This window comes from Calliphora vicina, chromosome 1 (assembly GCF_958450345.1).
Source record: "Calliphora vicina chromosome 1, idCalVici1.1, whole genome shotgun sequence".
Classification (NCBI taxonomy): domain Eukaryota; kingdom Metazoa; phylum Arthropoda; class Insecta; order Diptera; family Calliphoridae; genus Calliphora; species Calliphora vicina.
The window spans coordinates 10,825,221-10,841,067 of NC_088780.1; the positions used below are offsets into that span (position 1 = coordinate 10,825,221).

Sequence of the window (15,847 nt, forward strand, 5' to 3'; positions counted from 1 at the left end):
CAAAATAATATTGAAAAAATAAATTTATGAAATTTTTCCTCGACAAAAGTTATGTTCGAAAATTGAAAATTTAAGAAAATACATGAAAAATATAAAAATCCGTTTATTTTCACCATAAACAAGCGAAATAGAACATTTTGGAAGATAAATAAAATTTTTGAAATTAAGTTCGAATTTTCGAACATAAGCTAAAAAGTGCAAATTCCTTATATTCATACAAAATATTAATGAAGAAATAAATTTTTTAAATTTTTTATCGAGAAAAGTAAGTTCGAAAATTGGAAACTTACGAAAATGTACGAAAAATATAAAAATCCGTTTATTTTCATTACAAACAAGCGGAATCGAATATTTGGAAGATAAATAAAATTTTCGAAATTAAGTTCGAAATTTCGAACATAAGCTAAAAAGTGTAAATTCTTGATATTCATACAAAATAATATTGAAAAAATAAATTTATGAAATTTTTCCTCGAGAAAAGTTATGTTCGAAAATTGAAAATTTAAGAAAATACACGAAAAATATAAAAATCCGTTTATTTTCACCATAAACAAGCGAAATAGAACATTTTGGAAGATAAATAAAATTTTCGAAATTAAATTCGAATTTTCGAACATAAGCTAAAAAGTGTAAATTCTTGATATTCATACAAAATATTAATGAATAAATAAATTTTTGAAATTTTTTATCAAGAAAAGTTATGTTCGAAAATTGGAAACTCACGAAAATGTACGAAAAATATAAAAATCCGTTTATTTTCATCACAAACAAGCGGTATCAAATATTTGGAAGATAAATAGAATTTTCGAAATTAAGTTCGCATTTTCGAAATTTGGCTAAAATGTGGAAATTCTTATTCTCATACAAAATAAAGTTTTAAAATTTTTTCTTGGTAAAAGTTATGTTTGAAAATTGAAAACTTAATAAAATGCACGAAAAACCAAGTTCGAATTTTGAACATAAGCTAAAAAGTGTAAATTCTTGATATTCATACAAAATAATATTGAAAAAATAAATTTATGAAATTTTTCTTCGAGAAAAGTTATGTTCGAAAATTGAAAACTTAAGAAAATACACGAAAAATATAAAAATCCGTTTATTTTCACCATAAACAAGCGAAATCGAACATTTTGGCAGATAAATAAAATTTTCGAAATTAAATTCGAATTTTGAAACATAAGCCAAAAATCAAATTCTTAATAATAATGAAAATTTTTTTCGAAAATTAAAAACTCATGATAATTCCCAAAAAAATATAAAAATCTTTAAATTTCACAATCTTGGAAATGAAAAAAATTTTCGAAGTTAAGTTCGAATTTTCGCAATTAGTCTAAAAAGCTTAAATTTTAAATATTCAAGAAAATAACATTGAAAAAATATTTTTTTTAAATTTTTTCTTAAGAAAGGCTATGTTCGAAAATTAAAAACTCATGAAAATTCCCAAAAAAATATAAAAATTTTTAAATTTCACAATCAGGAAAAAAAAATAATTTTTTTGGAATATGAAAAAAATTTTCGAAATTAAGTTCGAATTTTCGAAATTAGGCTAAAAGCTATTCAAGAAAATAACATTGAAAAAATATATTTTTTTAATTTTTTCTTAAGAAAGGCTATGCTCAAAAATTGAAATCTCAAGAAAATTCAGGAAAAATATAAAATAAATTGGCACAAATTAAAATTCATGTGTTAAAAAATTTTATTAATTTTTATCTTGAGAAAAGTTATGTTTGAAAATGTTTAATATAAGAAAATGATAAAAATAATTTTTTTTTTTTAAATTTTCCATATTTATGCTAAATTATAATGAAATTGAGAGTTTTGTTTTTTTTACTTAAGAAAATTATCATACTTAGCAATTGATTTCCTTTTCATTTAATATAATATTTTTAATGCAAACTACATTTTATTTACTATTTAAAAATTGTTGCATATTTCCAGGCTTATTTCTTTAACTTTCCACACATACTAATTCATTTTAATTTCTCTTTCTTTATTATAATTTAAGACTTTTCTTATAACAATTTGCCCGTAATTTCTTATAAATAAAGCATAATAAATGCAAATTTCATTTTATTACAATTTACCCAGAAACACTCACTCACTTACACACATACTACAAATAAACATACTTTACCAGAAATTGTATAAAAATATCAACAGTCTGTCCCTGCTTAACACAATTCATGGAGTAAAAAAAAATAAATATGAAAATATCAGTAAATGAAAGGAATGACAAAAAAAAAATAACAAAAAAACATGTTGTAACATGCATGTTGTGTGAGTGTTTTGACGACGATAACAAGAGGGTGCTTTCATAAAATACTACATAAGGGTTCATAAATATTATGTTTATAATACAAAAAACATAACAGAAAATAGTAAAATAAAATGTAATAAAAATAATATAAAGCGTATGAAAAACATACACACTCATAAAGCACGAGTATAAGAATCTGTTGAACTCCCACCCAAATGGTGGCAAAACAAAACAGCAAAAAAAAAGAATTAAAAAAGAAAGACAAAAATTTAACACACATGCAACATCAGCAACGTCATATAAAAATATATTTACTAGCTTTTGTAGCTATAAAAAGAAAATCTTTTGCAAATCTATATGAAACGCCAGAAAGTATGCAATATGAAAAGCAAACAAAAAAATATTATTTATTATTTTGCAAAAGCCGGCTTTTTAAACAAAAAAGTGGTGAATATATTGCAAAAACATTATGGTTTTTTATTAAGAGCTATAGAGAGAGTGAGAGAAAATGGTGAATTGGAAATTAATGATTTTCACTCTCATTGAAATTTACTCTCTTTTTGTTGGGGGTTTTCGAATTGTTTCGACACGTTGTATTTTTGTTTATTTCCTTTATGGGGGGCTTTTTGAGGTGAATTTGCTATCTCTCTCGCTCTCTCCCGTGTGATTTCTTAGAGATTCTTTACTTTATTTGAGAAGACTAGGGAACAAATGTGAACCCCTTTTGTATTTGTTTAACAACCATCTGTAAATGCCGGTTTAATTGTAAACGTTTTACTTAATATGTTTACAATTTGCCATGTGATTTTATGGCTGGTGCTAAAAAGCTGCTGCTGATTTTCTTAGTTCTTGTTGTTGTACAACAAATATATTAGATAGTTTGTTTTATTGCTATTTAGCTATACAAGCCTAAAAGTCTACTACACTCCTGTGCATGTTTTATTTCCTGTTAAGCCTTTTATATGTATGTATTAGAGAAATAGAAGGTATATAAAAGAAAAGTAACTAAAACTTTTAGAAAACGAATGAAAGATAAACATAAAAGTGTCAAGTGTTGATTAAATTGTTTGCTTTTCTGTTTTTTTAAGTGGTGATTTATTTTAATTAATATTTATATTCATATATTTATGCTTTCATTCATATATTTCTCTGTTTTATATGTATTTTTTTCTATTTCATTCATTATTGCTTTGGCAGTAGCATGTGTTTTGTGATTTCTTTATATTTATTTAGCCTTAATTTAGGCAATACAAATAGTATTTATGTTTAGCCTAAATATAGGCTATAGAATGAAGTGTTTATACAACCATACTCAAGTGTCTATTAATGTGTAAGGTGTGAAAAATATTAAATGAAAAGGAGTTCTTTGTGTAAACAAAATTTATTTTTTTTTTTCTGAAAAAAAGGTTATAAATAAAAAATAAAACATTCAAATGGAATTGATTAGACATGATGTATAAAATATTTTGTTACTTGCTAATTAATAGAATGCTATTGTTAAAAAAAAGAACTGGAACCTGAACCATGTTTATTGCGCAAATAGAAATATATTCATATTTAGAAGTGAAAATGATAAGAAATCCCTAGAAAATTCAAACATAATTTCGAATTTTCTGAAGTTTTTAATTTTCGAACATAACTTTTCCCAAGAAAAAAAATTTAAAAATTACAATTTTCAATATTATTTTGCTAGAATATTAAAAATTCTAATTTCGAAAATTCGAACTTATTTTTGAAAATTTTATTTATGTTCGAAAATTCTTTATTTTGCTTGTTTATTGTGAAAATGAACAAATTTTAATACTTTTCGGTCATTTTCTTAAGTTTTCAAATTTCGAACATAACTTTTCTCAAGAAAAAATTTAAAATTTACAATTTTTATTATTATTATTCAAGAGTATTAAAAATTTAATCTTTTTAGCCTAATTTCGAAAATTCGAAGTTAATTTCGAAAAATTTTTTATGTTCGAAAATACTTTATTTTGCTTGTTTATTGCGAAAATAGACAGACTTTAATACTTTTCGAACATTTTCTTAAGTTTTCAAATTTCGAACATGAACTTTCTTAAGAAAAAAAATGCAAAATTAGAAAGTTTAAATTGCAAGATTTTTTAAAATCTAATTTCGAAATTTCGAACTTAATTTCGAAAATTTTATTTATGTTTGAAAATTCTTTATTTCGCTTGTTTATGGCGAAAATTGACAAATTTTAATACTTTTCTGTCATTTTCTAAAGTTTTCAAATTTCGAACATAACTTTTCTCACGAAAAAATTTTAAATTTTCAATTTTTATTATTATTTTTTAAGAGTATTAAAAATTTTTATCTTTTTAGCCTAATTTCGAAAATTCGAACTTAATTTCGAAAAATTTATTTATGTTCGAAAATACTTTATTTTGCTAGTTTATTGCGAAAATAAACAAAAACTTCATATTTTTCAGCACTTTTCTTAAGTTTTTAATTTTCGAACATAACAAATACATCGAAAATACTTTATTCTGCTTGTTTATGGCGAAAATGGACAGACTTTAATAGATTTCGCCATATTTTCCAACATATTTGTCAATAAAAATAATGCAAAATTAACTTTTTCAAAATTTTTAATAAATCTTTTTGAAATGGGCATTGTGCAGTTTCATAAATTCTTATTTAAATTATTATTTTATGTACATATTTGTTTTGTGAAATTCTTCCTAACTTTATTTTTTTTCCTTCTTCAAGAGTAATAAATTAATTCCCTTTCATTTCCTTTTCAAATTCCCTTTCAAAGCCTAATGTGCCAACTCTTTTCCTTAAGTACCTGGTACTTAGCTGGTTTTTATTCCAATTTTTTCCCTTAAGTTATAAAATTATATTAAGATTTCTAAAAGATTTTTTTTGTTGGCAAATGCAACACCTGCTTTTCTCAAAACTAAACATATGCAGCTAAAATGCAAACAAAAGTTAAAGAAAATGGGAAAATAATAGAGGCAGCAGCATGGGGATAATTTTAGTTAAGAGTTAGAAAAGTAAATAGGAAAAGGAATAAAAAAAATTTTAATTTGAACAAAAATTAATGAAAAAACTTATGAAATATTATAAAACATTTACAAACAAATTTCTAAAACTACTTGTTTTAAAGAGAAATTATGAAAAATATGTCTAAAAGTATGCTTTAAATAATTAAATAAATAAAAAATTAAAGTTAAATATGAAACAAAAATGATAAAATATTTAAAATCTGTGTGTTTTAAGTGTAATTAAAGAATATTACTAATAATGAGCTGCCTAAAATAATAAATAATGCTAGACACGTTTTTTAAATCAACAGCTAAAAGTAAAACCAGTAAAATAAATAAAACAAACGTGAATGCAGCCATTAAATATTTAAAAAAAAATCATAATAAATAAAACAAAAGTGTATGCACCAATTAAATATTAGAAAAAATTACTGCTAAATAAAAAAAAAATACTTGATAAATTGCCAAAAAGCAGGCAATAATAATTGTTAAACCCAAAAACGCCACAAAGTATAATTTACAAATTTCACACACACACAAAAAACGAAAAAAGATTAACAACAGTGATAACTGCAAAGCGAATTGTGTGTGTTTAGAAATAAAGTGATAATCTGTGTAAAAAGCACTCACAGCAACAAATGTGTTAATTTAAAAATAAAACCCAAAAATTGTAGAAAAAAAAATAAATTACTAATTATCTTTTTACCTTTTAAACAGGCTTTAAAAACATTTGATAACCATTTTTATACAATTAAAACACTGTATAAGTGTTTTACACAATTTCCTAAAAATATGCTATAAAATTTGTATTAAAAAAAACTCCCTAAATTATGTTTTATCATCCTAATAACAATCATATCAATAAATTACTGTGAATTAGCCACAAATTAAAAACATAGTAATAAAAAAAAAATAACAAAAAGTTTTCCAACGCACATAATCAACTAATAGAATTTGTTCAAAATGACTGCCAAGCCCAATGATAGTGATATGCCGAAAATGGCACCCGAAATACCACGTTTAAATTCGGAATTAGCCGCACAAGCTGCCATGAGAGCACAACAGATCTTGCGCAAACAAGCTTCACAAGAGGAACATCATACTGGCAATCATAGTAAACCTCCCATGCAGCTGCCACCAAAACCCCATGGCTCACAGCCGCCACCCTTGCCGCCACAACACAACAAGCCAGTTCCTGCTATACCGGCCCGTTTGGCCGATAGGGCACCACCACCCGAGATACCACCTAAACGCCATAGCTTGAAAAGTCTGCCAGATGGTTTCAATTTGCCACCACCTGGCAGGCAGCCTCCGCCTTTACCCAAAAAACCAGTTTCCGCACAAAGTTCGGCCCAGAGTTCCACACAAAATAGCGCACAAAATTCTCCTCTGTCGGTGGCCAAATTTAAAGACAAACCCCCGGTGCCTCCTGAGAAACCAGAGGCCAAAAGATCCTCAAATCCCTTTGATATGCCGCTAGACAAGAATGTACCCTCTCCGGCACCCACCCGGGCCAGTGATTTGAAAAAATCTTCTACTGCTTCTTCCTCCACGACATCGTCTTCTTCACGTCTGTCGCCCACAGATGACTTTGGTTCGGAGGATGCTTTGCGCGGCATAGAGAGTGGCATACGCAACATGGAGAGAGCCATGCAAGAGCAAATGAATTTGCGTTCCTTTGAGGCGGCCCAAAGTAACTTTGATTTACAGTTTAAAGCGGCCCTTAGCAGTGGCCAGCGTCATATTTCAGCAGTAAATATGAGAGCGGCCGCCTATGAGCGCAATTTGTCTTTGGATGAAAGTGCGGTATCGGCCCAAAGTGCTGCTGCAGCAGCCAGACAATCCATAGAAGAAATTAAACAATTAAGAGCTCAAGCCTTGCAAAATTCCTCCGCCAATAATCTTAGTCAATTGGAGCAATCACAGCAGCAGGCGATGCGCTCCACCATAGAACATCATATGCGTTCCTTAGACCGTAATTTACCCTTGGAGCTGCAATACAGTCGCCATAGACAACATGTTCCCTCCGCTGCAGCCGCCGCAGCTGGTAATGCTGTTGGTTCAGTGGCAGTAGCACCACCACCAGCCTCAGCTACTGTTACAGCACCTGTTGTGGTAGCGGCTGCCACGGGACCCATGCCTCTTAGTTCGGAATTTAGAGAACACATCAGGCAACAATTGTTGGGTAATATACCGGGCACTGTGGTCCATAATACCGGCCAGAGTCCTGGTTCTGCTGCTGCCGCCGCTTTACTACAACATCAGGCTCAATCGAGGGCCGCAGCTGCTGCTGTAGCCGCAGCCCAGGCTGGGGTAGTATGCGCCCCCAACGCTGTAACGGCCGCCTTAAGTCGAGAAGAAATGCGCATGCGTAGACGTTCCTCACACGATGAGACACAAATGTCTCAGAGTCCAGCTATACCGGGTATGAAAGATTAGTTCTTTTTAATTGTTTTCATTAGCAGACATTGATTATTATTTTGTTTTAAATAAAGTACATATTTTTAAAATCATTTCTCTTAAAATGTTTTATTTCTATTTGTTTCCTTTTCAGTTTTTTTAATATCAAACATCTTAAGGTTGCTTCATACATTATGTTTGTTATATTGCTAGAAATAGTTGCTTCAAACATGAATCAAACATTTTTGTATATTCTATCCACAATTAGACTGCTTTCCTATAGAAAAGTCTGTCTTCACAAGACAGATTTTCTTATAGAAAAGTCTGTCTTCACAAGACAGATTTTCTTATAGAAAAGTCTGTCTTCACAAGACAGATTTTCCTATAGAAAAGTCTGTCTTCACAAGACAGATTTTCTTATAGAAAAGTCTGTCTTCACAAGACAGATTTTCTTACAGAAAAGTCTGTCTTCACCAGACAGATTTTCTTATAGAAAAGTCTGTCTTCACCAGACAGATTTTCTTATGGAAAAGTCTGTCTTCACCAGACAGATTTTCTTATAGAAAAGTCTGTCTTCACCAGACAGATTTTCTTATAGAAAAGTCTGTCTTCACCAGACAGATTTTCTTATGGAAAAGTCTGTCTTCACCAGACAGATTTTCTTATAGAAAAGTCTGTCTTCACCAGACAGATTTTCTTATAGAAAAGTCTGTCTTCACCAGACAGATTTTCTTATAGAAAAGTCTGTCTTCACCAGACAGATTTTCTTATAGAAAAGTCTGTCTTCACCAGACAGATTTTCTTATAGAAAAGTCTGTCTTCACCAGACAGATTTTCTTATAGAAAAGTCTGTCTTCACCAGACAGATTTTCTTATAGAAAAGTCTGTCTTCACCAGACAGATTTTCTTATAGAAAAGTCTGTCTTCACCAGACAGATTTTCTTATAGAAAAGTCTGTCTTCACCAGACAGATTTTCTTATAGAAAAGTCTGTCTTCACCAGACAGATTTTCTTATAGAAAAGTCTGTCTTCACCAGACATATTTTCTTATAGAAAAGTCTGTCTTCACCAGACAGATTTTCTTATAGAAAAGTCTGTCTTCACCAGACAGATTTTCTTATAGAAAAGTCTGTCTTCACCAGACAGATTTTCTTATAGAAAAGTCTGTCTTCACCAGACAGATTTTCTTATAGAAAAGTCTGTCTTCACCAGACAGATTTTCTTATAGAAAAGTCTGTCTTCACCAGACAGATTTTCTTATAGAAAAGTCTGTCTTCACCAGACAGATTTTCTTATAGAAAAGTCTGTCTTCACCAGACAGATTTTCTTATAGAAAAGTCTGTCTTCACCAGACAGATTTTCTTATAGAAAAGTGTATCTTCATAAGACAGTTTTCTTTTTATTTATTAAATTTTTGTGTAACTAGGTTTGGTTTTCAACATTATTTTAAACATGGTTTGAACTACATGTCATTTGAACTGTTAGTCAGAATCATATAATATATAAAACCCTGCATGAAACCCGTCAAACCTCTTTAAACTCGCAACAAACTCATATGAACAAAGAAATGTCCATATCATTTCAAAATTTAAATTTCTTCCCATTGCCCTAACTATCAACTCAATAGTTTCACACCAAAACTTAGCTAGTTATCTCTCATTTCCTCTGCACCACCATTTTAAGTCCAAGTACCTACTTTCTTTATTCTTCTAAATTTGTTTAACTGACTATATTTAAGCATGTATTTTTCAGAAGAATATTTTCTAAATTAAATTCTATATTAATCTTTCCTTCTTTCTATATTAGAATTGAAACAATTTTCTTTAGCACCGCATTGTTCAGCCGATTTGGACTATATGCGTTGTTGTTTGAAAGGTAAAAACACAAATAAACTACAAACAAATTTCACTATTTTTAATACACCAGCAAAATAAATATTTAATCAAACAAAATTTAACACGCAAATTTACCATTTTTAACCCAAGTTTAAATTTAAGTTTGGTGTTGCCGCAAAATTTAACCCTAATCGCCCCTCTAAAACCAAATGAAAAAATCAAGCCCATAAAACCTCTAGCCAAAACTATGAAACAAATGGGTTAAATTAACTCTAACCCCTTAAAAAAAACTAAAAAAAAATTGATTTATATTTAAAATATCTATGTAATGTTAAACATTCTACTATCATACTAATTAAGCATGGGCCTTTTATTCATCACGTTAATCCTTTTTACCTCTCATGGGGTTTTATTTAAATGTGAAAACAAATTAATTGTTGTTATCTTTAATATGTATTATTTTTCTACAGGGTGCTCCATTAATGTGTGTGTTTTTTAAAAAAAATAAAGCAAATAAAAATTCAAACCCTGTATTAAGCACTTTTATTACTGGATATTTGTTTAACTTAATATTCTAAACATTTTTGGTTTTTTGTTTAAAATTCTTGTATTTCTATTTTATAGGAAATGTTGTAATTTATTTCTTTACTTTTTTTATAATTAACTTTTTAGTTACCCGTCTTAGAGAGCACTGGGATGAGACCTCACAATGTGTTCTACAAAGAGCGGCCCAGCTGAAAAATATGCTCAGTGATTCACAAAGGTAAGTGGATTTGAATGCATTTTAAATAATAAAGTTGTAAAGTTTAGACTTAAACCAGAATAATCGGAAATTTTGAAATTAAAATTAATTACTATTACTTTTTCCAAATGAGACTACATATCCAGCCAAATTATGAATAAAAATTTTCCCGGGAGCTTTTTCCCTTTTCCCAGGAAATTTGTATTCATAATTGGGCTGAACTTTTACAACTTTATTTTCTTTCAAAAAGAGTTATGTATATTCATGTGGTTTTCCCTTTTAATCTTTCAGATACGAAGCTAAACGTTTGGAACTTGAGAAATGGTTACAACGTATGGAGGCTAGAGCCGAACGTATGGGTACCGTGGCCACCACTGCTGATATTTTGGAGGCCCAGCAAAAGGAACAAAAGGTAAGCAAAACAAATAAATAATAATAAAACTTTTTGCCAGCTAATACCCTATAACATATCGTAGAATAATGCTGTGTGTAATTTTTTTGAGTCATGGAAATACATATAACCATATACGGACACCAATACGTGATAAAAAAACAAAAAAAGACTCCCAGTTTTGCCCAAATTCATGCACTCTTTTTTATAGTCAAGCATATTAATTTTCTTATTAACATATATAGTCCTACCTAAACGGTATTAAGAATCATACCTAGGAAGTTCATATTGCTACGTTTTAACCTTTTCAAAACGTTGGTTTATATCTTTTAAATAAACCGGATACTTTTGATTGCAAATAAAAGCCGTTTAGTAGTTTAAAAATTGTAACAACTCTTTATTTATTCAAAATGTACAACAACCACAGAATTAAATAGCCACTCAATGTTTTTTATACATGTTTATAAATTCCCATAAATACAGACACACTTTACAATGTACACGAATTCACTTGAAAAACACAGCACTCAGTTGATGTTTATTCGAAAAGCGTCTCTGATAAACTCACTAACGACTGCAACCTCTGCCACTATTTATAACACTGCCATCTACATTCTAGATTGCTCTTTAACTGTCTAGAGCTTTCTAATACATACGCCATCTGTGGTGTACTTTCTACAATGTTCTTTAACTGAATATTCGAATTCGAATATACGGTCGCAGCAAAGAGCGTTGCCAACTTACGATCAATGGTCAACTGAAAGCTTTTATTCAATGTTAATAACTCCCACAGATATGTTACAGTTTGCTATTACAGTACTGCTATTTGAAAGCATTCTGCTACTTTTAAATCAGCCGTTAAAATCGTTACATTTGAATTCAAGTACAATTTCGTAACAATATGTTCTAGAAAGTTGTTTACTGAGATCTAAGGTACATTTTTGTCGTTGATTGTTTCCTTGAATTTTGAACGGTTTTTTTTGCGATTTTGATCTTGAAGATGAAGTTTTTTTTGATTTTATATTTTCAAAATTGTTGTTCCTTATGACAAGGGCAACAACTTTGCCGCAGAGTGGAAATCAAAATTCCGAACTGTTTGCAAGTTATGAGAAAATTATCACTTTTTTGCAAAACTAACAGCGAGGCCCCAAATCTTTGGGGGCTCATACAAAAAAAGTGCATGACTTCGGGGCAAAATTGAGACAGGAGTTTTTTTTTGTCTTTTATCACGTAGTGGTGTCCGTAGATGGTTATATTTTTTCGTGTTGCACTGTGTAACACGTAAATAATGGTTATCCAGAAAATTTGAAATCAAAAACTCTCTATGTTATGTTATTTTTCAACGTAAAAATAAAAGTTCAAATGAAACACTTAAAAAAGGGTTTTAAATAGCCGTCATAAAAAATCTCATTTGAGGAGTTTTATTTTTCCCGTCAGAAAAAAAACACATTTGAGGAGTTTTATTTTTCCCTTCAGAAAATAAAACTCTTTTTGTTTATTTTCTACTTTTTTTCAGTATTTTTCTTTATTGAGTCCATCTGATATAATGTTTGTAGTAATGTTTGTAATAATAGAAATCAAACAATAAGAAATTAAAATCCACTTAATTTTATTTTAATGAGAATTTATTCAATTGCTTTAGATGTCAATTTACATAAAATGAGTTTTATTTTATGACGGAAAAAATAAAACTCCTCAATTAAGTTTTTTTCTGGTGGGAAAAGTAAAATTCCTGAAATGATTTTTTTTTATGACGGCTATTTAAAACTCTTTTTTTAAGAGTTTTATTCGAACTTTTATTTTTACGTTGAATAATAACTGGGGCCGAATTACCTCATTCGATATCGAGTAAATTCGATCGTAATTTTCTGATTTAAGATTACGGCATTCTATATCGAGCATAAAATTTAGTACATTTTGTTATAATTACAATATCGAATTTTTCGATACGATAGTTCATTCGATCACGAGTGCGGTAATTCGGGTCCTGTTTTAGATGGATTTTTATTTTTAAAGTCACAAAATAACTGTTATAAAATAAATTTTTTGATTTCACTTATTACGGTTACGGTCCCTATTTTATAAAAGTTTGTAAAATAACAATTTTATTGTAAATAAGAGTGTTAAAAAATCATTCCATACATCCATTTCCAAAAGCATAATTTTTTAGCTTCATTCAAGGAATCTTGTTTAAAAACAAATGCATTCATTATTGACTTAATTCATAATAATTAATTCTAATATTTAATGAAAATAATGTTTATTTATAATAGATTTAAAAAGAAGAAAATCTTTATGATTCAATACATTTTATTTAGTTAGTGATTTGAATTTTAAACAATTTTATGATTTGATAAGAATTTAATTCTGAATTTATAAATTAATAAATTCAATACGTTTGGAGTACTAAGGAAGGAATTAAGCCAATAAATTAAATCGTTATGGAAACTTCAAAAGAATGGTTAAGAAATTAAATCTAATAGGATATGATTCTGAACAGAACAAACGCACCAAAATTCAGGCATCGATTTGCCTTTCATAATGTGTAAATTTTGTATATAAAACAAACAATTTTTAAAATTTTATTTTTACTATGCACATAAATTAGGGCCTAAATTATTTATCCCTAATTGTTTTAAACCTTCGCTTTTATATGGCCTAATATTTCAATAGCATCCATTCGTTATATTCTGTCTTATATTTAATCTCTAGCCAAGCCAACCACCATTTATCGTCGACACTTTTTTATCATCTCTAAATACCATCCACATACAACTCTGCTTTACTTACTGTCACTTTAGTTAGTTGTTGTTTTAGTTTAGTTCGCATCTAGTCGGTAGTAAATTTTAAGCTCGTTTTACAATGTGAATTTAATTATTAAAAAGTGTTTAGTTTTTAATTATAAATGCATAGAATTATAAATAAATGTTTATAGTTTGTGTGTATATAAAAAGTTTTCCATAAAACTTAAAATTTATTGCAAAAAATGTGTGTAAAGTTTTTTTTTGGCAAAGTGAGCCGAAGTGGTAGTCGTTTTTTTTTAATGGCGAAATTTACTAAAAAATTGAGAAAGTTGTATATTTAATAATCTAATAAGAAATTGGTGAATTTAAGTGGTTAGTTAGATTTTTCGATGTTTGAGTTGTAAAATATGTATGTTGTTGTAACAGTTTCACTGTTGTCGAAGATTTTTCCTGGGGAAAAAACTTCCGGCTAATACAGCTGTCGCTGAGTAGTTAATACTTGACCGAGAGGGATTCAGGTAATTCCGAAACGAATATCCAATTGTCGTGGGATGAAAATGAAAAGTGTTGGGGTTTTGCTAGGAATTATAATGTTGATAATATAAGCCGGAAAACTAATTTATTGTCCCTTAAGGTTGAAGTGTTTTTGCAAAGATTATTTCTATATACACACAGCCTCAAAAGTGAGTAAACACCATCGAATTTTTTGATTTTTTTAAGATCATGAAAATCATTATTGTCCGACTTAAATCTTTCTTTTCAGAACCGAATCTATTATTTAACTCAATCTCCAACAAACAGAAACATTTAAATTTTAATCAATGGATAGATTTTATGAATTAAAATTATCTTAAAAAAAATCAAATAATTTTTGGTGTTTACTCACTTTTGAGGCTCACTGTATCTATAGAAATTCAGTTTTTTAAATTAATAATTGTTTTTATAATATTTCGCTTTATCTTTTCAGTCCTTCCATGCTGAACTCCATCAAAATAAACCACAATTCGAGATCTTCAATCAGTTGACCCAGAAACTGATTGCCGTTTATCCGGCCGATGATACCACTCGAATTAAGAAAATGACCGAAGCTATAAATCAAAGGTTAGTTTTGAATTACATACCTATACATATTTTTGTAATAAGTTACATTTAAATAATTAAATTTGTAAATGCTTTCAGATATTCCAACTTAAATAATGGTGTCATTAATCGCGGCAAGCAATTGCATGCCGCTGTCCACAGTCTTCAATCATTTGATCGTGCCATGGATCAGTTTTTGGCTTTTCTCTCCGAATCCGAGTCATTGTGTGAGAGTGCAGAAGCTGAAATTGAACGTAATCCATTAATGTTTAAGGTAAGTGGAAGTTTTGATTAATTTCTTTTGAAATATTAAGATATTTATATTTTAAACTCTATGCTGACAATTTTCATTAGGTTTTTTATAGAATTATAAAATTACTTTGTAAAATAGTGATTTAACAAAAGTTTGTATTAAAACTACTTCTCTAAGTTGACAATTTTCTTATATTTTCTTTAGAATTCTAAAATTATTTTACGATTATTTTGTATAAATGTGTTTTTTTACTTGTTTGTATTAAAATTTTTATATTTTACTTTCAGAATTTTGTATGAATTTTCAAATGTTAGTGTTAAACTTTAAGTGGAAATTTTCCATTCATTATTCAAATGCTTCTAACCGTGGCCAAAAATAAGTCCTCCACATATTCAAGTCATAGAAATATTCACTTATTTGATATAATTAGGTTTTTACCCCGGGAATTATCGGTGCAAATTTCGCGGGAATTTTTCCAACTTTTCATTATCCAATTCCCGGGAATTTTTTTTACCAAAAAAAAATTATTTTGTAAAATTTTTTTTCTCTAATAAATTAAAAAAAAAAATTTAAAATCAAAAAAATTAAAATTTTTTTTTTAATTTAGTTTACATAAAAATATTTAAAATTTTTAGTCCTGATGTTATCCCACTTTGAAAATAGTGATTTGTAAATCTCTCTCTCCATTTATGTTCAAGTTTCTAATAGAGACCGAAAATAACTCGTCCCCAAATCCAAGTGTTACCACTTATTTGTAGTTATATAAAATTGGACCATCTTCGATCTCTGATTTCAAATTACTTTAAGCTTTGTAGCTATTTTATATAGTAATCAATAGATTTGTAAAAAACAACTATACAATTTATGAACAATTATTGTAACTGTATTTATTCCACCCTTTTTGTATGTAGATTTACTTGGTTAAGATCTTTTTAAACTTTGAGCTGCTAAAGAGAATGGCATTTGTTTACTTGTCTCCATTACATAAAAAACAATAATTCCCTATATTCAAGCATTGATTTCTAATTTATCAAACCAATTAAACATGAACAAAGGGTTATAGATAAATAACTATAGAAATCTATGCCTACAGTTAAGGAGATTTGTTTAAGGGTTTGAAATAAAGTTGTAAAAAATATTTGAAAA

At 28.5% G+C, this 15,847-nt stretch overlaps 1 protein-coding gene across 11 annotated transcripts in view; it reads left to right on the top strand.

Annotated features, from left to right (window-relative positions):
- Dys (Dystrophin) overlaps window positions 1–15,847 on the top strand; it is a 576,591-nt gene that overhangs the window by 176,344 nt on the left and 384,400 nt on the right. For 9 of the 11 annotated variants that reach the window (XM_065498970.1, XM_065498975.1, XM_065498976.1 and 6 more), the window contains 5 exons: window positions 9,463–9,531; window positions 10,164–10,254; window positions 10,525–10,645; window positions 14,336–14,469; window positions 14,548–14,722. In XM_065498970.1, coding sequence (XP_065355042.1) covers window positions 9,463–9,531; window positions 10,164–10,254; window positions 10,525–10,645; window positions 14,336–14,469; window positions 14,548–14,722 — 590 coding nt within the window. The remainder of the gene's footprint in view (window positions 1–9,462; window positions 9,532–10,163; window positions 10,255–10,524; window positions 10,646–14,335; window positions 14,470–14,547; window positions 14,723–15,847) is intronic. The other 2 variants (XM_065498974.1, XM_065498980.1) reach the window with 1 other exon arrangement.